General features: G+C 41.5%; 1 protein-coding gene across 1 annotated transcript in view; it reads right to left on the bottom strand.

Moving 5' to 3' along the window:
* F5 (coagulation factor V) overlaps positions 1–25,325 on the bottom strand; it is a 113,100-nt gene that overhangs the window by 75,466 nt on the left and 12,309 nt on the right. Inside the window, exons 2-3 of the mRNA XM_049881262.1 lie at positions 20,751–20,842; positions 12,034–12,156 (exon numbers count right to left, since the gene is read on the bottom strand). Coding sequence (XP_049737219.1) covers positions 12,034–12,156; positions 20,751–20,842 — 215 coding nt within the window. The remainder of the gene's footprint in view (positions 1–12,033; positions 12,157–20,750; positions 20,843–25,325) is intronic.

Here is a 25,325-nt window from a genome sequence, read left to right as displayed (position 1 = left end):
GTTCATGTGTGCTTGTTACAGTTTCTGAAATTTTAAGCCCAAACTGAATCCCTTTTCGTGATACAGTCTTCAAATGATTAGGTGCATTTGCAGATATTTTATTTCCTGATTTAAAAGCATATTTTTTTTTCATGCATCACCATTTGTCCGTCCTGCCAAAAAGGGTCCCTCACCCTTGCCCTGTGTGCTGTAAGGTTTCTCTGAGGCACGGCTATGGAAGCAGTGCACCTGGGAGCAGTTTGGACACCAAGACTCAACTTGGCCTTTTTGTCAGAAGCTGTCAGTTCATGGAGGATTGGCCGGTGTGAGATTTCCACACCAAGTACAGTAGCATCTTTCCTGACCAGAGCTCAGGTGTCCAACCATCTCCTAACCAAAGCTTTGCCAAGAATTAAAGAGTAACAAGACTTCTGGGCAACCAAAACAGATGCTACAAAGTCTATGAACTAAAGCGTAGGGTGTTTACGCACAGACAATATCATGGACAATAACTTAGGCTCTCATTTAGAGTCTGTTCGCTCTTCAGCTGCACACAATTCTAATGTTTGCAGATATCTGTAAAATCTCACAGCCAATTGGAAGTAATGGCTTAGAATGGGATTAGAATTTTATTCCTCATCTTCTGTTTTCAAAGGGTCTGGGGAAGTACAACATTTAGAAAGATTTCTCTCCGGAGTGATTATAAGAAACTATCTCAGACACTTAAAGAAGTAAACCTCAAGCTCTCTGGAAAATGTAATTATTATTCAAAATTACTCATTTCATATGTGCTCTGGGTAGCTGAGGTTTTCTATGCAATTTTAGTTCACTTTGGTATCTAAACTCTATGGAGAGTTTTATTTCATTCAAGAGTAGAAATAAGAGGGTCAGCACCATCCACAGCCAAGGCCTTTATTCAGTCTAAGATTCTAGGGACAAAATTTAAAACTTGCACTATAAATAACCATGAAATAATCACAGCAACAACAGCTATCATCGTTCAGTGCCAACTATAGGGTCACTATAAGTCGGAATTGACTCGATGGCAACACATGTGCCAAGTACTTTGCATATGTTACATCCAATTCTTACAGTAACCTTAGATGGGAGGAATTGGTATCCCCATTTTACAGATATAAAATTTGGAGTTACCGGTAAAGGAATTTGCCCAGGTTGATTTAGGGTTCGAACACAGATCAATCTGGCTCCAAAGCCAGTGTCCTTTCCATGGCCATCTTTTCCTTCTAGCAGATGACAGGAGGTCTCCAAATCCTCGGTGGGGTTCAAGGATTAACTCCTAGATAAGAAGGACAGCCATCTAGGTTTGATCATTCACTGGTTGGCTCAAGCAGCCACCATGGGCAAGGATTAGATTCTCTCTCAAGCCTATTACATTGTCTCAATGCCCCACCATCCTTCTCTCAAATATCTGCCACTGGGATATGGATTCTCATGTGGCTGGCTCAACATGTAGGTGGTTTATCTCTACTCCTGAGTAAATAGCTCAAACCACAGAGGGAGGAGGTAAGTGTCAGACGTGGAGAAGGGGTATTTTAACGCAGGAAGTGCGATAAAATGAACAGAAGGGTTGTCCTTTACCATGAAGGATACAGTCCCTTTACTAGATTTGCATCTAGTTTTCAAGAAAAAATTTTACTTTCCCCACCGATCTTAATTTACCTTTCTAAGATTCCTGGGACCAGAGGCAATATTATGCACTGATAATCAGGGCACCAAAGGAAGCAGTGGGAGCATTTAAACAATCGTCTGTAAACAACTGCTGGCTGTGGGGGAGTATGGGGACAAACAAACAGCAAAGAAAGAGGGATAATGTCATGAGGTTCAATCCCTGTGCAAACAGCCCAGCTGGGGTATAAAGTCCACCACACTTCCTCTTCCCATATATGAAATGGAACCTGTAAGTGACATCTTAAATTGTGATTGAAGTGATTGTTCATTTTGTCACTGTATGATTTTTAGGAACGTAAGAGAAACTCCTGAGTGCTAATGCAAATACTCCTGGGATGGTAGTTTATCAACCAATTATTAGTCACTTATACCTTTTTTTTTATACCTTAGTGAGAATGAGTTTGATAAAATCTGTAGCCATTGAGTCGATTCCAACTCATAGTGACCCTATAGGACAGAATAGAATTGCCCAATAGGGTTTCCAAGGAGCAGCTGGTGGATTTGAACTGCTGACCTTTTAGTTAGCAGCTGAGCTCTTAACCACTGTACCACCAGGGCTCCAAAAAGTTACATAGGAGATACCCAGTGAAAAACCAGTGCCCTCGAGTTAGTAGATGTAAAAAGTGCTTGATAACCCACAACTTGCCAGATAAATATTAAATTCTTTGAATACACTTTTGCAGTGCAGCAAAATTACTTAATGTGGCCCTTCTAGCCATAGTCTTTATAACTCGCACCTGGGTGGGAATATGCAAATGAAGTGCTTGTGGCCTGCCAAGGGGATTGAATAGCTTGCTAATAATGTAAATAAGGTGCATGGCACACTTGTGGTGGTGGGATCATGCAAATAAGGTTTACGGAACCCTAACGAGGGACTGGTCAGTTTTGCCATCCTGCTAGGCTTGAAAAAGAGCCAATCCCAGAGCAGACGGGGACCTACTACCACCAAGAAAGTAAAGCTAGGAGTGGAGCACATCCACTGGACCCAGGATCCACTGAGACCACCTAGATCCAGGAGACAGAGAGAGAGCTGTAACACGGAGGGCAGAGAGAGACAGCAGAGACAGCAGAATGAGGGCACAGAGGGAGGGCTATAACGCCAGAGATGGCAAGAAGCAGCGGCAGAGAAATGGCGGCAGCAGAGGGAGCCAAACCAGGAGATTGGCAGGAGGCAGCATGGTGGGGTTTCTGGCCCATAGAACAAGGCGGTCACAGTGGGTGTGCCAACCCATGGAGCAAGAGAGCCGAGCACCTTCAGGCAGGAGGCTTCCTGGCAGAGTGGGGTGCCTCCAGGTACTTGGTTATGGAGCTAGGCTTGCCAATCCACAAAGTGAGAGAGCTGAGCACCTTTGGGCCAAGGCTTACTGGTTGTGTAGGGTGCCTCCAGACACTTGGTGGCAGAGCTAAAAGAGCTTTTTAACTCTTGCCTGAGCAGGGCAGAGGCTGGGCTGAGGGGCCGGAGAAAAGCGTGCCTGCAGGCACAACTGAGAAAAGGCTCTCCTGATCAAAGAAGTGTACCCGGGATTGTAACCTATTACTTCCCTAATAAACCCCATAATTGTGAGTATTGTCTGTGAGTTCTGTGTGGCCACCGCAATGAATTACTGAACCCAGAAGGGCAGTAGAGAGTGCTGTGGGAGGGTAAGTTGGTGTCAAAACTAGTAAAAAGGTTGGAGAGAGGAGGTATATCTGGCCTCCACCTCATAAGAATGAGCCTTGGGCTGTTGACCTTGATTCTCCTTCCCCATTTTGTAGTTATAGAAGGTCAGACACCCCTGCCACATCAACTTTACAATTTTTACTTTAAAAAATCATCTTTTATCTGAGTCTTTTTATATGCCAGGCACTGTTCTAAGATTTCATTACAACAAATCTGTATGAGGTAGGTATGATTATTATGCCCATTTTGCAGATGAGAAAGATGAGGCACAGAGAAGTCAAGAAACTTTCTAAAAGATACACAGCTAGTAAGTGTCTGAGCCAGGATTGCAGCCAGCCTGTCTAGTTTCAGGACCTGCATTGTAAACCACTCTCCTCCTCAGCTCTTTTCTTCAAAGGTATGGTGGGAGAAGGAATATGAAAGGTCTGTGGTCATCACTTTAAAATGTTCTTACAACAAAGATGCAGCTTTTACTCGAAACTAGTTCCCGACAGAATTCTGCTCTGCTATCAGCATAATGGGCATAATTAGAACAGGATCAGCATTAGTGCCTTACTCTGCTGTGGCTGCAGTGGTCACTTTCATCTCTGTTACCACCATGATCACCACCATGATCACCATTTATTGAAGGGATTACCAGGTTCCAGAAACCATGTGTGCTACACTACCCAAACGATTTCATTTAATCCTTAAAGCAATCTTAGGGGTGGGTAGAAACATTCCCATTTTACAGATGAGAAAACTGAGGCTCAGAGAAGCTAAGGTCACAACCAGAAATGATAAAGCTGGAATTTGAACTTAACTGTCTGCAAAGTTTTTAACCACTTCACTATGTTCAAGATTCTGGTACCCCTTCTACCACCACCACCACAAAGTACCATTTATTGACTGTCACCTCCGTGCCAGGCTGGTAGCCCAATGTCACCAGGCCTGCTGTCTGATTTTGTAAATAAGGTGTTACTGGAGCACAGCCAAGATCGTACATTTCCATATTGCCTATGGCTGCTTTTGTGCTACTGGGCAGAGACACCGCATGGCCTGCAAAACCTAAAATAATTATTATCTGATCCTTTATAGAAAAAGTTTGCTGACACCTTTCTTAAACCACATTAAACTCGTTACCAACGAGTCACTGAGACCCTATAGGACAGGGTAGAACTGCCTCATAGGGGTTCATGTTTTCTTTAAATTTTTATTGTGCTTTAAGTGAAAGTTCACAAATCAAGTCAGTCTCTCATACAAAAATTTATATACACCTTCTTATATACTCCTAATTGCTCTCCCCCTAATGAGACAGCCCGCTCCTTCCCTCCACTTTCTCTTTTCATGTCCATTCCGCCAGCTTCTGACCCCCTTTGCCTTCTCCTTTCCCTTCCATATAGGAGATGCCAACATAGTCTCCAGTGTCTACTTGATCCAAGAAGCTCACTCCTCACCAGCATCCCTCTGCAACCCATTGTCCAGTCCAATCCCTGTCTGAAGAGCTGGCTTTGGGAATGGTTCCTGTCCTGGGCCAACAGAAGGTCTGGGGGCCATGACCACCGGGGTCCTTCTAGTGTCAGTCAGACCATTAAGTCTGGTCTTTTACAAGAATTTGGTGTCTGGATCCCACTACTCTCCGGCTCCCTCAGAGGTTCTCTGCTGTGTTCCCTGTCAGGGCAGTCATTAGTTGTAGCCAGGCACCATCTAGTTCTTCTGGTCTCAGGCTGATGTAAGCTCTGGTTTATGTTGTCCTTTCTGTCTCTTGGGCTCAAAATTACCTTGTGTCCTTGGTGTTCTTCATTCTCCTTTGTTCCAGGTGAGTTGAGACCAGTTGATGCATCTTAGACGGCTGCTTACTAGCGTTTAAGACCTCAGATGCCACTCTCCAATGTGGGATGCAGAATGTTTTCTTAATAGATTTTATTACGACAATTGACTTAGATGTCTGCTGAAACCATGGTCCCCAAACCCTCATCCCTGTTACGCTGGCCTTCAAAGCATTCAGTTTATTCAGGAAACTTATTTGCTTTTGGTTTAGTCCAATTGTGCTGAACTCGCCTGTAGTGTGTGTTGTCTTTCCCTTCACCGAAAGTAGTTCTTATCTACTATGTAATTAGCGAATCCCTCTCTCCTTCTCTCCTTCCCTCCCCCCTCTCATAACCATCAAAGAATATTTTCTTCTCTGTTTAAAGTATTTCTCCAGTTCTTAGTGGTCTTATACAATATTTGTCCTTTTGCAACTGACTAATTTCACTCAGCATAATGCCTTCCAGATTCCTCCATGTTATGAAATGTTTCACAGATTCATCACTGTTCTTTATTGATACACAGTATTACATTGTGTGAATATACCATAATTTATTTATCCATTCATCCATTGATGGGCACCTTGGTTGCTTCCATCTTTTTGCTATTGTAAACAGTGCTGAAATGAACATGGGTGTGCATATATCTGTTCCTGTAAAGGCTCTCCTTTCTCTAGGATATATTCCAAGGAGTGGGATTGCTAGATCGTGTGGTAGTTCTATTTCTAGCTTTTTAAGGAAGCACCACATCAACTTCTAAAGCTATTGTACCATTTTACATTCCCACCAGCAGTGTATAAGTGTTCCAATCTCTCCACAACCTCTCCAACATTTATTTCTTTATTTTTGTTCCTTGGATTAATGCCAACCTTGTCGGAGTAAGATGGAATCTCATTGTAGTTTCGATTTGCATTTCTCTGATGGTTAATGATTGTGAGCATTTCCTAATGTATCTGTTAACTGCCTGAATGTCTTCTTTAGTGAAGTGTCTGTTCATATCTTTTGCCCAGTTTTTAATTGGGTTGTCATTTTGTAATTGAGTTTTTGCAGTATCATGTAGATTTTAGAGATCAGGGGCTGATCGGAAATGTCATAGCTAAAAACTTTTTCCCAGTCTGTATGTAATCTTTTTATTTTTTGGTGAAGTCTTTGGATGAGCATACATGTTTCATTTTTTGGAGCTCCCAGTTATCAGTTTTTCTTCTGCATTGTTAGTAATGTTTTGTATACTGTTTATGTATTAGGGCTCCTAACGTTATCCCGATTTTTATCTTCCATGATCTTTATCATTTTAGATTTTATATTTAGGTCTTTGATCCATTTTGAGTACATTTTTGTGCTTGGTGGGAGGTATGGGTCTTATTTCATGTTTTTGTTGATGGATATCCAGTTATGCCAGCACTATTTGTTAAAGAGACTATCTTTTCCCCATTTAACTTATTTGGGGCTTTGTCAAATATCAACTGCTCATATGTGGATGGATTAATATCTGGATTCTCAATTCTGTTCCATTGGTCTATGTATCTGTTTTACCAGTAGCAGGCTGTTTGGACTACTGTGGCAGTATAATAGGTTCTAAAATCGGGTAGAGTGAGGCCTCCCACTTTGTTCTTCTTTTTCAGTAATTCTTTACTTATCCAGGGTCTCTTTCCCTTTCATATGAAGTTGGTGATTCGTTTCTCCACCTCATTAAAAAATGTCGTTGGAATTTGGATCAGAATTGCATTAAATCTATAGATCGCTTTTGGTAGAATAGACATTTTTACAATGTTAAGTCTTCCTATCTATGAGCAAGTTATGTTTTTCCACTTCTGTAGGTCTCTTTTGGTTTCTTGCAGAAGTGTTTTGTAGTTTTCTTTGTATAAGTCTTTTACATTTCTGGTAAGATTTAGTCCTAAGTATTTTATCTCCTTGGGGGCTACTGTAAATGGTATTGATTTGGTGGTATCCTCTTCGATGTTCTTTTTTGTTGGTGTAGAGGAATCCAACTGATTTTTGTATGTTTATCTTGTATCCTGATCCTCTGCTGAACTCTTCTATTAGTTTCAGTAGATTTCTTGAGGATTCCTTAGGGTTTTCTGTGTATAAGATCGTGTCATCTGCAAATAGAGATACTTTTACTTCTTCCTTGCCAATCTGGATGCCCTTTTTTTCTTTATCTAGCCTAATTGCTCTGGCTAGGACCTCCACCACAATGTTAAATAAAAGTGGTGATAAAGGGCATCCTTGTCTGGTTCCCGATCATAATGGGAATGCTTTCAGGCTCTCTCCATTTAGGATGATGTTGGCTATTGGCTTTGTATAAATGCCCTTTATTATGTTGAGGAATATTCCTTCTATTCCTATTTTGCTGAGAGTTTTTATCATGAATGGGTGTTGAACTTTGTCAAATGCCTTTTCTGCATCAATTGATAAAATCATGTGATTCTTGTCTTTTGTTTTATTTATATGGTGGATTACATTAATTGTTTTACTAATGTTGAACCATCCCTGCATACCTGGTAGGAATCCCACTTGGTCATGGTGAATTATTTTTTTGATATGTTGTTGAATTCTATTGGCTAGAATTCCGTTGAGGATTTTTGCATCTAAATTTATGAGGGATACAAGTTTGTAATTTTCTTTTTTTTTTTTTTTTTTGGTGTCTTTACCTGGTTTTGGTATCAGGGATATGGTGTCTTCATAGAATGAGTTTGGGAGTATTCCATCCTTGTCTCTGCTCTGAAATAACTTTAGTAGTAGTGGTGTTAACTCTTCTCTGAAAGTTTGGTAGAACTCGGCAATGAAGCCGTCCGGGCCAGGTCTTTTTCTTTTTGGGAGTTTTTTGATTACCTTTTCAATCTCTTCTTTTGTTATGGGTCTATTTAGTTGTTCTACCTTTATCTGTTTAGTTTAGGCGGGTAGTGTATTTCTAGGAACTCATCCATTTTTTTCTAGGTTTTCAAATTTGTTAGAGTACAATTTTTCATAGTAATCTGATATGATTCTTTTAATTTCAGTTGGGTCTGTTGTAATATAGCCCAACTCATTTCTTATTCAGGTTATTTGCTTCCTCTCCAGTTTTTCTTTTGTCAGTTTGGCCAACGGTTTATCAATTTTGTTAATTTTTTCAAAGAACCAGCTTTTGGTCTTGTTAACTCTTTCAATTGTTTTTCTGTTTTCTATTTCATTCAATTCTGCTCTAATGCTTATTATTTGCTTCTTTCTGGTGCCTGAGGGTTTCTTTAGTTGCTCTCTTTTTATTTGTTCAAGTTGTAGGCATAATTGTTTGATTTTGGCCCTTCTTTTTGGATGTGTGCATTTATTGATATAAATTGACCTCTGAGTACTGCTTTTGCTGTGTCCCAGAGGTTTGCACAGGAAGTGCTTTCATTCTCATTGGATTCTATGAATTTCTTTATTCCATCCTTAATGTCTTCTATAATCCAGTCTTTTCTGAGCAGGGTATTGTTCAGTTTCCAAGTGTTTGATTTCTTTTCCTTGCTTTCCCTGTTATTGATTTCTGCTTCTATGGCCTTATGGTCAGAAAAGATGCTTGGTAATATTTCAATGTTTGGGATTCTGCTAAGGCTTGCTTTATGACCTAATATGTGGTCTATTCTAGAGAATGTTCCATGTGCACTAGAAAAGAAAGTGTACGTGGCTGCTGTTGGGTAGAGTGTTCTGTATATGTCTATGAGGTCAATTTGGTTGATTGTGGCATTTAGATCTTCTGTTTCTTTATTGAGCTTCTTTCCTGATGTCCTGTCCTTCACTGAAAGTGGTGTGTTGAAGTCTCCTACTATTATTGTGGAGCTGTCTATGTCACTTTTCAATGCTGATAGAGTTAGTTTTACATATCTTGCAGCCCTGTCATTGGGTGCACAAATATTTAATATGGTTATATCCTCCTGGTATATTGTCCCTTCCTTATCCTTTATGATGGATTTAACTTCAAAGTCTATTTTGTCAGAACTTAATATTGCCACTCCTGCTCTTTTTTGATTGTTGTTTGCTTGATATATTTTTTTCCATTCTTTGAGTTTTAGTTTGTTTGTTTCTCTGAGTCTAAGGTGTGTCTCTTGTAGGCAGCATATAGATGGATCATATTTTTTAATCCATTCTGCCACTCTCTGTCTATTGGTGCAGTTAGTCCATTTACATTCCACGTAATTATGGAAAGTTATGAATTTGGTGGTATCATTTTGATGTCTTTTTTTATGTTGTTGACAGTTTCTTTTTCCCGGTTAATTTTTCATGCTGAGTAGATTATCTTCATATATTGTCTTTTCCTCATATTTGTTGTTGTTGATTTTGTTTCTACTGAGTCTTTTTTTTTTCCTGTATTATATTTTGATGTGTAGGATAGTTTGTCTCCTTTGTGGTTACCTTATTATTTACCCCTATTTTTCTAAATTTAAACCTAACTTTTATTTCTTTGTATCACCTTTTCTTCCTCTCCATATGGAAGATCTTTGACTACATTTCTTAGTCCCTCTTTACTGTTTTAATGTTGTCTTCTTTTACATAATAACATCACTGTTTCCCTGTTTTGAGTGTTTTTTTATCTTGATTTATTTTTGTGATTTCCCTGTCTGGGTTGATACCTGATTGCTCTGCCCAGTGTTCTAGTCTTGGGTTGACACCTGATATTATTGATTTTCTAACCAAAGAACTCCCTTTAGTATTTCTTGTAGTTTTGGTTTGGTTTTTATGAATTCCTTAAACTTTTCTTTATCTGGAAATGTCCTAATTTCACCTTCATATCTGAGAGACAGTTTTGCTGAATATATGTTTCTTGGCTGGCAATTTTTTTCCTTCCATGCTTTATGTAAGTCATCCTGTTGCCTTCTTGCCAGTCTGGTTTCTGCCGAGTAGTCCAAGCTTATTCTTATTGACTCCCCTTTGTAGGTTACTTTTTGTTTATCCCTAGCTGCTCTTAAAATTCTTTATCTTTGGTTTTGGCAAGTTTGATTCTAATATGTCTTGGTGACTTTCTTTTAAAATCTACCTTATGTGGAGTTCGATGAGCATCTTGGATAGATATCTTTTCATCTTTCATGATATCGCAGAAGTTTTCTGCCAACAAATCTTCAATAATTCTCTCTGTATTTTGTCTTATCCCTCCCTGTTCTGGAACTCCAATCACTCATAGGTTATTTCTCTTGATAGAGTCCGACATGATTCTTAAGGTTTCTTTATTTTTTCAAATTATTTTATCTTATTTTTCTTCAAATATATTGGTGCCAAGTGTTTTATCTTCAAGTTCACAAATTCTGCCTTCCACTTGCTCAATTCTGCTCCTCTGACTTTCTATGGAGTTGTCTACTTCTGTAATTTAATTGTTAATCTTCTGATTTTCTGATTGCTGTCTCTGTATGGATTTTTCCAGCTTATTAATCTTTTTATTATGTTCCTGAATCATCTTTTAAATTTCTTCAACTGCTTTATCTGTGTGTTCCTTGGCTTGATCTGTATATTGCCTGATCTCCTTCCTGATGTCTTGGAGGGTTCTGTATCTTAATCTTTTGTATTCTGCCTCCAGTAATTCCAGGAAGGTGCTTTCACCTAGAAGATCCCTTGATTCTTTGTTTTGAGAGCTTGTTGAGGTGATCATCGTCTGTTTCTTTATGTGATTCGATATTGACTGTTGTGTCCAAGTCATCTATAAGTTATTGTATTAGTTTATTTTATGTTTGCTTACTGTGTTGTTTGTTCTTGCTTTGTTTTGTTTTGATATGCCCAAATGGGTTGCTTGACTGAGCTAGCTTGATTATTTTCACCTTTGGAGCTCTGACGTCCTGTCCCTAGATGGCTAGAGCTGTTATCAGGTATGTCAGTCTAGGAGTCCATCCAGTTTTCTTGCATGAATTCAGCTCAGGTGTCCAGGTAGCTGATCATCAAGTGTGTGCTACAGGCTCTGTCCTACAGTCTTGGAGGGGCAGGGGTGATTGGTGTAAGTACCAGTATCTGGTTGCAGCAGGGGGTCACGCTCTGAACAAGGGAGGGGGCTAAGAATTGTCCTCCAAGTGTCTCTCAGGAAAGCCTGTCCCCGCTCCCTAGAGCATATAGGTGGGTGGGTCCTGCAGGCGGACTATGGGCACCCCATGTTTTTGTTTGTAAGGACTGGGAGGTACAAGTTATCCTTGGACCCATTTTGTGAGTGGCTACATGACCTGAGTGGAGCCACCAGTCCTTAAGCCCCTGATGTAGGTAGGTGATGACCCTGTTTAATAGGCAAAGCGCTGTCAAGCTTCAAACACCCACAGCTGAAACAGTTGTAGTCTGCCAACAAGGGCCTATTCTCCTGAAATAGGCCCACACAGGTTGATGCAGAGGGGAAACGTATTCAAAGTCCATGGACCGTTTATGCCTGGACAGGAGCCACTTCTGTCCTGAGCTCCCCTGGTTAGTGGAGCTGGCAACTTATCTTTTCTCCCAACTGCAAGTTTATTCCTCCTCCAGGGCATGGAGGATGGCTCTAGGGGCTCAAAAGGGCCTATCTCAGGCCCAGGGAAATCAACAGTAACTGAAGCTGGCTTGGGGGTGGAGGTCGTGGTAAAATATACCCAAGTACTTAGCTTTTGCCAAGAGTGACATCCTTCTCTGGTCTGGACCACTGTGCTGCCAGGGCTCCTTTATATCATTTTGCCATGTATTATTATTCTCATTTTACATACGAACATATTGAATTCAGAGAGATTAGGTAATTTGCCCACTGTCACTCAACTATTAACGGACAAGAACCCAGCTAAAAACTGAGGTCTAGATGACTCCAGAACCTTTTCATTTTCCTCTCTGAAACATATAAATGCAACAATTTTTGTAATTCCCAATTGCAGAGAAGGAGATTTTTCTAACAATACCTGGTTAATGATTCAGTTCTAAATGTTTGCCTTGTCATTCTCCCTTGTCAGAGAGATACGGGATTTTACTTACCTTCTGAGAATTTACTGTACTTAATTCCTTGAGGGTGGATGCTTAAAGGCTTGTCTGCCTTATTCTTAAAGTGAACTTTCATGGTGTCTCCAACTTCAGCATATAACGTAGGCCCAAGAAGTCCTATGGAAACAAGAATTTAAAATATGGCTGAGTCCAGGATCACCAAAGACAGAGCTGCTGGGCAAGAAAAACATGCAGACAAATCCAGGAGCGGAAGATCCAATAGGCAAGGTAAGCATGGTGCCTATCTTGCTTACCGGATCATCTATAGTGAATAACTTCATATTTTTCACCACATGAAAGATCCTGCTTCTAGGTATGGTTGGCATCTGTCTCTCTCCCAACCCCACAGCACCCTCCTATAGAATCAAAGCCTCTTTTCAAATTTACAATTCCTGACAGGGACAGATTACCCAGGAAGTAAAGTAAACGTGGGCTTACCTGTGCTTACTTACTAATCTGTGGTGAACAATTTCACATCAAAGGTGTGGTAAAGCCCAAGTGAAATTATTCACTACAAATTTGGAAGTAAGCAGAAGTAAGCCCATGCTTACCTTGCTTGTTGGGTAATCCACCCCTGGACAAATTCCAAAAGTGATTGTGGTGAGTCCTCCTGGGTCCTGAGGTTGACCTGCTTGTTTTCAATAAGGAAGTCTTTGCTTGCTCATTAACTGTATATTATTTGTCATCAGATAAGAACAGGAAGGTAGAAACACTTGACCTGAACCCAAAGCAGGGCAAGAGAGTAGGAAAAATAGTTCAGAACATGTTAAACTCACTCTGACCTGCTGACTTTCCTTAGATATAACTGTCTCTGGTCAAGGAAAGAAAGATGTTCATTTTCCATTTACACAGGGGGATGTGAGGGAGAGTGGCTACTTTCAATCCCTCTGAGAAGATCCCATTTGATCAGAGACCTAAATAAGGCAAGGAAGCAAATCAAAAGCTCTGAGTCAGGAGTGAGCTGAACGTATCCAAGAGCAGTGAGGACAACAGCATGGGAAGGGATGGGGTGGGGGTGGGGAGAGATCACAGAAGAAAGACCTATGGTCCATGGTAAGGGCTTTGGATTTTCTTCTGAGTGAGATAGGAAATAACTGGAAGTTTTGTGCAGCAGAAAGACATGGTCTGAGATATTTTAAAAATTCACCCTGGCTGCTGGGCATGGAATATTTTATGTGGTGACAAGAGGTGAAGTGGAAAGATCAGGTAGTATAGGCAATGGCAGATTGGACCAGTGTGAATAGCAATGAAGTGATGAGAAGTGGCTCAATTCTGGACGTATTTTGAAGGTAGAGCCAATAGGGTTTGCTAAGGAATTAAATGTAGGTGTGTAATAGAGAGAATTCAAGGAAAATCTAGAGGTGTTTGATCTGAGTAACTGGGTAAATGGCAATATCAGTTACTATGATGGGGAACAAGCAGGGAAAGCAGGTTGGGGATCCAGAAATAAAGACATAGGTTTCACTTACAGCATTCCAAGTGCTATGCTAGGTCCTGGGGACACAAAGCCAAATAAGGCACAGTCCTTGTCCCCAAGGAGCTCAAGAGCTAAATCAGAGATAGACATGCAGTAGGAGCTACCTCTGAGATATGGGTGAAATGCAGTGGAGCAGAGAGGGTGAAGGGGAAGAATTTATATGAATTAGAGTATACTATTTTTTTATCAGTATTCATCTTATATTTATATTAGTGTTCATATTCCTATTAATTTCAATATACTAGAATTTTCCAAAGTTTGATCCTCAGACTTTATGTATCAGAATCCCCTGGGGTCTTACTAAAATGCAAATTCCCAAGTACCACCTCAGGCCCAATGAATCTGAGTCTCCTGAGGTGGAGTTTGGGAATCTAGTTAACTCGTGCTTCCAGACGATTCTGGTGTCCATTAAACCTTGAGAACCTATCACCATCTGCCCTATTTCAGACAAGTGACAGTTGACTGCTCTCACTCCCAAGCCATCCATGACCTTGTGTAGACTTGGCTATAGCTCAACAGGAACCAGAGAAGCAGGAGTAGGAAGTTACAGCTGTCATGGAGATCAATGGGCATTTGATTGTAGTGGTAATGATAATTATAATAAGGCTTCCCTTAACATATTAGCACCCTCGATTTACTTTAGTACTATAAATTCTTATATTAATCATCACAACACATCTTTAAGGTAGATATTAAGATTCCCATTTCACAGATGATGAAACTTTGTCTCAGACAGTCTAAATGTTTTGCCCAATATCACACAGACAAAAAAAAGGCAGAGCCATGATTTAAACTTAAGTACATCTGTCTCCAGATATTGAGCTTTTAACCACCCTTTATTCTGCCCCCCGCCTTCTATTCATTCATCCATTAATTTATTCAACAAATATTAATTAACTGTCCACACTGTCCTTTATGTCAGAGTTACAATGGTGAATAAAATAGATACATTCCCAGACTTCAAAGAGCTTATAATATGGCAAAAAATATGAATTTGAACAAATAATCACATAAATGTTTAACTGCAAACTGTGGTAGGTTTTATGAAGGTAGAGTCAATAGGGTTTGCTGATGGATTGAATGTAGGCGTGTAAAAGGGAGAATTCAAGGAAAATCTAGAGGTTTTTGATCTGAGTAACTGGGTAAATGGTAATATCAGTTATGAGCTGAAGAGCTCTGACAGAGGGACCTAGTCTAATCTGGGAAGCAAGAAAGGGGATGGGATTAGAAAGGCCTCCTTGAGGAAGTGATGCTTTAACTGTGGACCAAAGGCAGAGAAGAAGCTGAGAGGCAAGGCGCTGGGCAAAGGGCTTTCTAGAGTGTGGGGTTAGCATGAGCAAAGGCCCTGAGGTGCCAGGAAACATGGCCTAGTAAGAGAACTGACAGATGGCCACAGGAAAGATAGGGAAGAGAGGGAGAAGGTGAAGCTGAAGGTATAATCAAAGGCCAACCATGCAGGGCCTTGTAGCTCTTGGCGCATTTCCTTTAGCCTAAGTTTATCTGGAAGTCATTGAAGAGTTTTCAGCAGAACTGTGACATGGACCAGGTTTTGGTTTTTATATCTATGGCTGTATTTGTGAAGGAAGATCTGAAGAGAAACCACAGTGGCTGCTGAGAGGACATACATAAGGCTCCTGGAGAAAGATGTAGGTGACTTAGATGAAGGTGATGGCAGTGGATATGGCAAGGAGAAGACATATTAGAGAGCTATTTGGGAGATAAAATTGTCTGGACTTGGTGACAGATTGGATATGGGATGGAGGGTAGAGAGAACAAGCTGCCATGAATGGTCAATGAGGCTCTGGCTTGAGGAGCTGGGTGCATGAGACTGCCATTCTCTGAGGTGGAGGACGCTGCATCAGGGCTTTGTTGGTGGGGCTAGGACAGAGATCATACTTGGTTTTTGCAACTCTTATCTCTCCATTCTACCACCCATCTACCAGTTTGTCATACTGTGGTATCCTGCATGCTGCTGTGATGCTGGAAGCTATGCCACTGGGATTTCAAATACCAGCAGGGTCAACCATGATGAACAGGTTTCAGTGGAACTTCCAGACTAAGAGGACTAGGAAGAAAGGCCTAGTGATCTATTTCCCAAAATTAGCCAGTGAAGATCTTATGGATTACAGAAGAACACTATCTGACTGGCTTCCTTTGGACATACCATCAGGAGGGATCAACTGCCAGAAAAGGGCATCATATTTGGTGATGTAAAGGACCAGTGAGGGTGTGGGACAACATCAGCAAGATGGACTGTCACGACAGCTGCAATAACGGACTTGAACATGCCAGCAATTGCAAGGACAACACAGGACTTGGCAATGCTTTATTCTGTTGTACATAGGTCGAATTGGCGGCCACCAACAACAGTCTTTTCATTAGCTGTTGTTGTATTGCTTCCACTGAACTTCAAGCCCCGGAGTTTATACTGATCTTATGCCTGAAGCATTTTTTTCGTTTTTATGTTAGTGCTGCTCAGGACTGTGCAAATCATTTAGTCCAATGCTTATCTTAGAATGGATAACAAAGCATGGGGGAAGGGGGTTCCCTAAAGTTGGCTAGTGATTCAGTGGCGTTGCTGGGACTAGAACTCAAGTCTCGGGACTCCTGAGCCAAAGTTTTCTCTACCAGGTCTGGAGCCCCCACCTTTCTGGAACAGTCCAGACATCTACACTTTTTCTGAGTTCTGACCACACTGACTTCACTCCTGAATTCCTCTCTGCTGGCAGCTACCTCAGTCCTGGCTGCCGGTGGAAGGCCCCCTCCCCCCTCGCCCACCCACTCCCACCTGCCTGGTATTCCCAGGAGCCCAGCAGGTGCTGACTGTGCTGACACAAGGTGCCCTGCATTTTGCGGCCACGGCTTCTTTGCTTGGTTGATTTGTTCATTGGCATCACATGGTTGCAAATGCCAGATGCCCAGAATCAGTCTCCCAAGTTATTTAACCTAATAAGACCTCTTACTTAAATGGGAGGTTTGGGGGTATTGATCCAGCCTCCCTTCCTGCTTCTTCAGAATTAAGGCAAAACAAAAGAATGTTTTCATAAATACTAACACTAAATACCTTTATGCATGTTGGCAAACCCATGGCTGAACACTGAGCTGCTCTTTAGCTCCTTCATCCAGATGGCCCAGGGCCTTTCCCTCTCTCTTCTCCGTGCCCAAAGCTGGAGTTGAGGAAGGAGTGGCCTGCCATGGGGCCTGGGGACAGCAGCACACCGTGCACCAATTTCATGCAGTTACAGAGTCAGAAAGGGCTGCAGGTCTGCTATTCCCAGCACCTGCTCAAATGAGCAGTGCCTCACATATCACAAGGCACCCCTTGTTGCCATTTTAATCTCTTTCAGGGATAAACATTTCGTAATCTTCCTTGAAAAGATGCAGGGGCTCACAACTAGCCATTTTAAACCCCAAGACACATTTCTGAAAACGAGCCGCGCTCTCCCTGCCCACATTCCCTCAGACCTCACTGGTGGGGCAGCTTCAGACTTCCAGCCCTGCAGCCTGCTCGCTGTTGTCAGTTACCATGGAGTTGGCTCTGGCTCACAGCGACCTTATGTCATCATGTCTGTTCCCGCACCATCTTCCTGGCTGTTGGTATGTTTGCACTCACCCCCAATTGTTTTAACTTCTGGGCTCCTGCTGCAGAGGCAGGAGAATGGTTTGGGGCATGTCTGGGCTCAGCTAGAACGATACCCACCAGAGGGGTGGGGCAGGAAATAGGGGAAAGGTATCCATGACACAGGACCAGGCTGGGAAACAGGGAAGGCCACGGGTAATGGTAGCGTTTGAACCCCAATTTTCCAAAACTCTGAGGCTTTTCTTTTATACGAGAGCTGCCTCCCTCTACCAGCTACTGCACAAGGATGATAAAGTGCCTCCCTGCCCTTCAGAGACTCATAGGTAAGCAACTTTGGGAGTTCAAGAAGAGGCTGCACAGAAGTGGATGTTAAAAGGCCTCAGAGATCACACAGAACAAGTACATGGTGAGGTACACAGAGATTGGCATAAAAGTAATGTTTAAAGTCCAAAGCCTTTAAACATGTATCAGGGCTGCTCTCACTGATTATCAAGGCCTATGCTAATTAATAAATTTGGGCCAGGAAATCATAACAAAAATTAATCACCTGAAATGATACTGATCATAGTACTCTCCTCTCCAAAGCTATCAGTGGCTCCTATTAAAAGTCTCCAGGGGAGGCAGGGCCAAGATGGCACAATAGTCAGACTTCCAGTGATCCCTCTTACAACAAAGACCAAAAAACACAAGTGAAATGATTATATTTATGAGGATCTAGGAGCCCTGAACATCAAAAACAAAGTTAGAAAACGGACCGAGTGGCGGGGGAGGGAGAGACTGTTCAGAAGCAGAGAGGAGTTGCTGGACCTGAATCGCCGGGAGCCCCCGAAGCCAGTCATAATTCCTCTCTCTTCCTTGTTATCTGCATCTAGTCATCAACTTTAGTTGATTTTAGCTCCTAAACATCTTTTGAATCCATCTATTTCTCTTCATCCCAGTTGCCCTAGCTAGTTTCCCACCTGGATTGACACAACAACCCCATAACTAGTTTCCCTGGGTCTGAACTTGCCTTTCTTCGATCCATCCCCCACATTTGGACAGAGTAATCTTTCTAAAGTACAAATCTTTAGGTACGTATTTGTCCTGCTTAAATTCTTTCAGTCACTCCCTAGTACCCTCAAGATAATGCTCCAACATGGCTTGCCCCCTTTCTATTTGCATTTCTTGTTGTATCTTTCCTAAAAGTTTGTTCTCCAACTGTGGTGATCTGACTACCATTCCCCAAACACCATACTCTCTCACCTCTAAAGCTTTATACATACTGCATCCTCAGTCTAAAATTCATTCCTCCCCCTTTCCACACTTTGCTTTACTGACTTCTACTTTCTTTTCAACTATCAATGTAAAGATAGAAAGACTTCTCAGACCCCTAGACTAGAGATAGGTGTGTCTCATGTCCTACTATAGTGTTCATCATAGCTCTTCCTTTTACTGTAGTGTAATTGCTTGTTTAACTACAGGGATCCCCAATAGTTGGTAAGCTCCTGGAGGTCAGGGCCCATGTCTTGTTCACTTTGGATCCCGAGAGCCTGGAATGTGGTAGGCTCTCAATACATTTTTTTTAAGAAAAGACTATATAAATGCATGTTTACTTACAAATAAATCAATGCGTAAATGAGCACATGTAAAGAATATATAAATTAGTGAAGAAGAAATATAGATATATATCTACAATTCCTTGGAAACCCTGGAGGCATAATGCTTAAGTGCTATGGCTGCTAACCAAGAGGCTGGCAGTTCAATTCCACCAGAAACTCCTTGGAAACTCTATGGGGGAGTCCTACTCTGTTCTATAGGGTCGCTATGAGTCAGAATCGACTCGATGGCAGTGGGTTTGGTTTTGGTTTTATCCACAATTCCATGATATATATGATCTATAGATGTATGATTAACAACAATAGCAGTAATGTAGCTAACTTTTATTAAGTACTTGCTATTTTTTTTTCTTATGTGTTAGCATTATTCTAAGTTGTTGTTAGGTGCTATCGAGTCGATTTTGACTCACAGCAACCCTATGTACAACAGAATGAACCACCGGCTGGCCCTGCACCATCCTCACAATTGTTGCTATGCTTCAGCCCATTGTGTTATTCTAAGTACTGTATATTTATTACCTCATTTGATCCTCACAACATCCCTATAATGTAGAAACTAGTTCGAAGTACTGAGGGTGTAGAGAAAAGGGAGGTGTTAATTCTGCTGAAAGGGAGTGGGAGTCAGGGTAAAAACAAAAAAAAACAGTGTTCAGAGAAAAAGAGGCCCCTGGGGAGATAACAGTTAAAGCCATGGGTGTGGCTGAGCCCTGAGGAAGAAGACCCAGTGAGAAGCAACAGAAAGAGAGGTTGGTGGAAAACCGAGGGAAGCAGCACAAGGGAAGTCAGGTGAGGAGAAGTTTCCAAAAGGAGGCATGTTAATGTCCCACTAAGGTCAAGCGGAAGAAGAACGGAAAAGAAACCCCTGGCTCAGGCATCTCAGAGGTCACGGGGATTATTTTTAGAGGGATTTTAGCGGAATCTATTGGTGTGGATTAGAGAAGAAATGTAAGGAGAGGAAATGGAGAGAGTGATACAGACTAGTCCCGCAGGAAACTGGTAGCGAAAGAAAGGACAGAGAAGTGAATGGCTGGCAGAGTCAAGGGGAGACTTTTTTTCTTGTTCTAAATGGAGGTTAACCTGAATATGGTTTTTTGTTGTGTTTTGTTGTTGCTGGTTTTTCAAAAGAAGGGGAGGCTCCAACAGAGGAAAGATTGAAGATAAAGGGAGGATCAGGGGAGGCAGGTGAGACTGGGATGAGTGAGAGAGGTAGAAGGACGAGTCTGGGGTGAGTCTTCCCCTGGTTATTGGGGGAGGGGAGGAATAGGTGTATTATTGACAAGAGGAGCCCAGTTGAGGAAGTTGTCCCAAGGTGACCTCTATGATTCCTGTAAAACATGGTACCATATTTAAGATCCTAGAAACCTATTCAACCTACTTTCTTTGGTTAAAGGACAGAGGAAGAGTTTTGAGGGGTGTGTGTGTGTGTGTGTGTGTTGCTATCACCCGTTTCACACTAAACAAAACAGGAGAACATATGAGAAAGACAGCTGCCAAAGAATAAGCCATACACAGGTCCCTTGAAGGAGTGTAGAGAACCAGATGGAAGCAAAAGGTCGTTCTGCTAAGGCACATCTGTGCTCACTCAATTAGACTGTAAGCTCGGCAAAGGCAGGGACTGTGTCTGTCTTGCCCACTATCGCGTCTGCAGCGCCTAGTCCAGTGTCCAGCCCACAGCAGATGCTCAATCATAGACTGTTATGTGAAAAAATAAGAATTCAAGCACTTAAAAGTTTTGTTTAGCTATTTCAATCAAGGTTAAAAACAGGGCCAGCTTCATGGGTGTGTGACCTATGCAGTTCATTGCAAAAGGCCCTGAGCTCCAAAGGGCCCTCTGGTTTAATGATTTGCTGTCTCTGTTTTGAAATTCTCGATAATATAAACAAGGGGCCCCACACTTTCACCTTGCATTGGGCCCTACAAATTATATATCCAGTCCTGGTTTAAAAAAAAAAAAAACACATTTCTAAAAAAATGTTACTAAATGGATATTTTAGATACTTATGAATATCAAAATATCTGTAGAAATTTATATTTAAAAACATATATATTTCAAGCTTACCTGAAATCTTAGATCGTGGCTTTTCTTTCTTAAAAAATGCTTCATATTCTCTGTAGACAATTTTCTTAAAGAAAGTTGCAGAAGTATTCAAGCTGGAAATAAAACACAAAAACTAATTTGAAATGTGTTATACTGTATGTGACATCTACTCCTCATTATAAAAAGGCAGATCTCTCATGTCCTCAGGCTTCCAGTAGAAATACCAGTGTTTTTATTGCATTTCAGAAACCCAAGGTTTTATAAATACGAACAATAAGTGAAGTTAATGAAATACTGTGAGAGCTGGAACTCGACAGGACTGCTTTGTTTTTCTGGGTCTCACAAGTTTTCTGCCTTTGACAGGGTATAGTCTAACCACTTTTCTGTTGCTCATTTTAGCAGAAAATATTTTAGTTTTCCTTCTCAGACAGGTTTCCACCTTACACAGGTTCTGGCTTTCTCAGGTTTTACTGAAATTATTGGTCTCCTCAAAAATATTCGGTTGTGATAACCATTCTTTCACAAATTTAATCAGTTACCATTGAGTTGATTCTGACTCATGATGACCCCATTGTGTGTCAGAGTGGAACTGTGCCCCATAGAGTTTTTAAAGTTGATTTTTTTGGACGTAGATCACGTGGCCTTTCTTCTGAGGCACCTCTGGGTGGACTTGAACCTCCGACTTTTTGGTTGGCAGTCAAGCATGTTAACCATTTGTGCCACCTAGAGCTAGTTTTCATCAATTTAGGCTGTCCTAATCCTGTTTTTTTTTTTTTTTTTAATCCTGTTACTCAGAATCAATTTTCTAAAGAAGAACCCAAGATAATAGTGCAAATCCAAACTTGAACTTCAAATTTCAAATGCTTAAAAATATGACCAAGTCTTTTATAAATAAATATGTGAGTTATTTTTCAACTCATTAATCAAATACACTTTTATGCTACTGGGGAACATTGTAAATAACTACCAATAAAGTGGACCTCATTTCTAGTTGAGATGTGAGAGATGGCTAATGCAGTAAAAGCCCTGAGTTTTATCCAAGAAAACAAACAAATGAATGAAAAAATTAAGTCTCAAAAATGTAAGGATTTTGTCTCTTAAGAAAACATTCTGCATCCCACTTTGGAGAGTGGCGTCTGGGGTCTTAAACACTAGCACACAGCCATCTAAGATGCATCAATTGGTCTCAACTCACCTGGAGCAAAGGAGAATGAAGAACACCAAGGACACAAGACGATTATGAGCCCAACAGACAGAAAGGACCACATAAACCAGAGACTACATCAGCCTGAGACCAGAAGAACTAGATGGCACCTGTCTACAACCGATGACTGCCCTGACAGGGAACACAACAGAGAGCCCCTGAGGGAGCACGAAAGCAGTGGGATGCAGACCCCAAATTCTCGTAAAAAGACCATACTTAATGGTCTGACTGAGACTAGAAGAACCCCGGTGGTCATGGCCCCCAGACCTTCTGTTGGCCCAGGACAGGCACCATTCCCAAAGCCAACTTTTCAGATGGGATTGGAATGGACAATGGCATGGACAGCGAGGCTGGTGAGGAGTGAGTTTCTTGGATTAGGTGGACACTTGAGACTATGTTGGCATTTCCTATCTGGAGGGGAGATGAGAGGGTAGAGGGGGTTAGAAGCTGGTGGAATGGACATGAAAAGAGAGAGTGGAGGGAGGGAGCAGGCTGTCTCACTAGGGGGAGAGCAATTGGGAGTATATAGCAAGGTATATATAAATTTTTATGTGAGGGAGGACTTGATTTGTAAACTTTCACTTAAAGCACAATAAAAATAAAAAAATGTAAGGAAAATTTTGTCCAAGGAGACATCGTCAATAAATGACAGACATGATTCAAAAAGGTGCAAATACTGCATTTATGGTAAAAAAAAAAAAAAATCAGGGAGGAAAGCAGGAAGAGTACTGGGGTAGCTTCCATCTGTTTTCTTCTGCCCCTCTAAAGATGGGCACATCGGTGCCACCCTTTGTCTTAAACCAAAAGATGAGGACAAAAGGGAGGAGAATTGGAGAAAAATATCTTACAAATGTCTAACCAGATTGGCTTTGTTGTGCTCTTAACTCCACAGTGAGTGACCCAGTTACCGTTAGAGTACAACCGAGTGGGATAGTGAGATCATTAAGCTCTATGTCAGTTTGTCTGGGCCATGATTGTCAGTGGTTTGGCAGTTATGATGTAGTTTGGCAGTCGTATCATGATGTGATCACTTCCATAATGAGATTTGATATAATATTATCACCTCGATGATGGGATCTGCTATGAGTAGCGTATCAGTTGAAAGAGTTTCCTTGGGGGTGTGGCCTGCATGAAATATAAGTGGACTTTCTGCCCAGGTTCCTGGCCTTTTGCTCACTCTGGAGCCTGCAGCTGGCTCCTTTTTGTCTGACCTCCAGTTCTTGGGACTTGAGCTAGTAGCTTACGTGGCATCTTGGCTGCTGATCTTGGGACTCACTGATCTTTGCAGCCTGTGAGCAAGAGCCCTGCTCTCTGACCTGCTGATCTTGGGTTCACCAGCCCTTGTTGCTACGTGAATCAGAAGCCTCTATCCTGGCCCAAGGACTTGGGATGTTCCAGCCTCCACAACCACATGACCCATTTCCTTTATATAAATGTCTCTCTTTATATACATATATATATATAGGAGCCCTGATGGCACAGTGGTTAAGTGATACAGCTGCTAACCAAAAGGTTGCCAGTTCAAATCCACCAGCCACTTCTTGGAAACCGTATGGGCAGTTCTACACTGTCCTGCAGGGTCACTATGGAAGCAATTCAACGACAATGGGTTTGGGTTTACATATATATATGTGCTTTACTGGTTTTGGTTCTCTAGAGAACCCAACCTAGACAGAATTTGGTGCTGAGAGTACTGAGAGTGGGGCACTGCTCTAACAGATACCTAAACTGTGGAAGCAGTTTTGAAACTGAATGGGTAGAGGCTGGAGGAGTTTTAAAGTGCCAAATATCAAAAGCCTAGGAACTGACAGAATATCAATTGAGATGTTTCAACAAATAGATGAGGCACTGGAAATGTTCACCTGTCTATGCCAAGAAATTTGGAAGATGGCTACCTGGTCAACCAATGAAGAGATACGTATTTATGCCTACTCCCAAGAAAGGTGATCTAACCGAATGCGGAAATTATCCAACAATATCGTTAATATCACATGCAAGTAAAATTTCGCTGAAGATCATTCAAAAGTGGCTGCAGCAGTATATCTACAGGGAACTTCCAGAAATTCAAGCCAGATTCAGAAGAGAACGTGGAACCAGCGATATGGTTGCTGATGTGAGATGGATCCTGACTGAAAGCAGAGAATACCAGAAAGATGTTTACCTGTGTTTTATTGACTATGCAGTGGCGTTCTACTGTGTGGATCATAACAAATTATGGATAACATTGAGAAGAATTGGAGTTCCAGAACACTTAATTGTGCTCATGAGGAACCTGTACACAGATCAGGAGGCAGTCATTCGAACAGAGCAAGGGGATACTGCATGGTTTAAAGTCAGGAAAGATGTCCTTCTGGGTATCCTTTCACCATACATATTCAATCTGTATGCTGAGCAAATAATCTGAGAAGCTGTACTCAATGAAGAAGAAAGGGACATCAAGATTGGAGGAAGACTCATTAACCTGTGTTATGCAGATGACACAACCTTGCTTGCTGAAAGTGAAGAGGACTTGGAGGACTTCCTGATGAAGATCAAAGACCACAGCCTTCAGTATGGATTACACTCAGCATAAAGAAAACAAAAATTCTCAAAACCATATCAATAAGCAACATCATGATAAACGAAGAAAGACTGAAGTTGTCAAAGATTTCATTTTACTTGGATCCACGATCAACACCCATGGAAGCAGCAGCCAAGAAATCAAAAGATGCATTGCATTGGGCAAATCTGCTTCAAAAGACATCTTTAAAGTGTTGAAAATCAAAGATTTCACTTTGAAGACTAAGGTGCACCAGACCCAAGCCACAGTATTTTCAACTGCCTCATATGCATGCAAAAGCTAGACGATGAATAAAGAAGACCAAAGAAGAACTGACACTTTTGAATTGTGGTGTTGGCAAAGAATATTGACTATACCATGGACTACCAAAAGAATGAACAAATCTGTCTTGAAGAAGTACAACCAGAATGCTCCTTAGAAGCAAGGATGGTGAGACTACGTCTCACACACTTTGCACATGTTATCAGAAAGGATCATTCCCTGGAGAAGGACATCATGCTTGGTAAAGTAGAGGGTCAGCGAAGAAGAAGAAGACCCTCAGTGAGATGGATTGACACAGTGGCTGCAACAATGGGCTCAAGCACAACAATGATTGTGAGGATGGCACAAGACTGGGCAGTGTTTGGTTCTGTTGTACATAGGGTTGCTATGAGTCAGAACCAACTTGGCGGCACCTAACAACAATAACAAATTGCCTTGAAGAGACTGTTGGTAGAATTACGGACTTCAAAGACAGTTCTGGTGAGGACTCAGAAGGAAGTGAGTAGAGCTATTACACTGGAGATGGAGCAGATGTGCAGATGGTGAGAAGCAGCAGCAAAAAAAACAGCAG

The sequence above is a fragment of the Elephas maximus genome, chromosome 3 (genome assembly GCF_024166365.1).
Source record: "Elephas maximus indicus isolate mEleMax1 chromosome 3, mEleMax1 primary haplotype, whole genome shotgun sequence".
NCBI lineage: Eukaryota > Metazoa > Chordata > Mammalia > Proboscidea > Elephantidae > Elephas > Elephas maximus.
The sequence above is the reverse complement of the archived record's forward strand: the minus strand, read 5'-3'. Positions and strand labels throughout refer to the sequence as shown.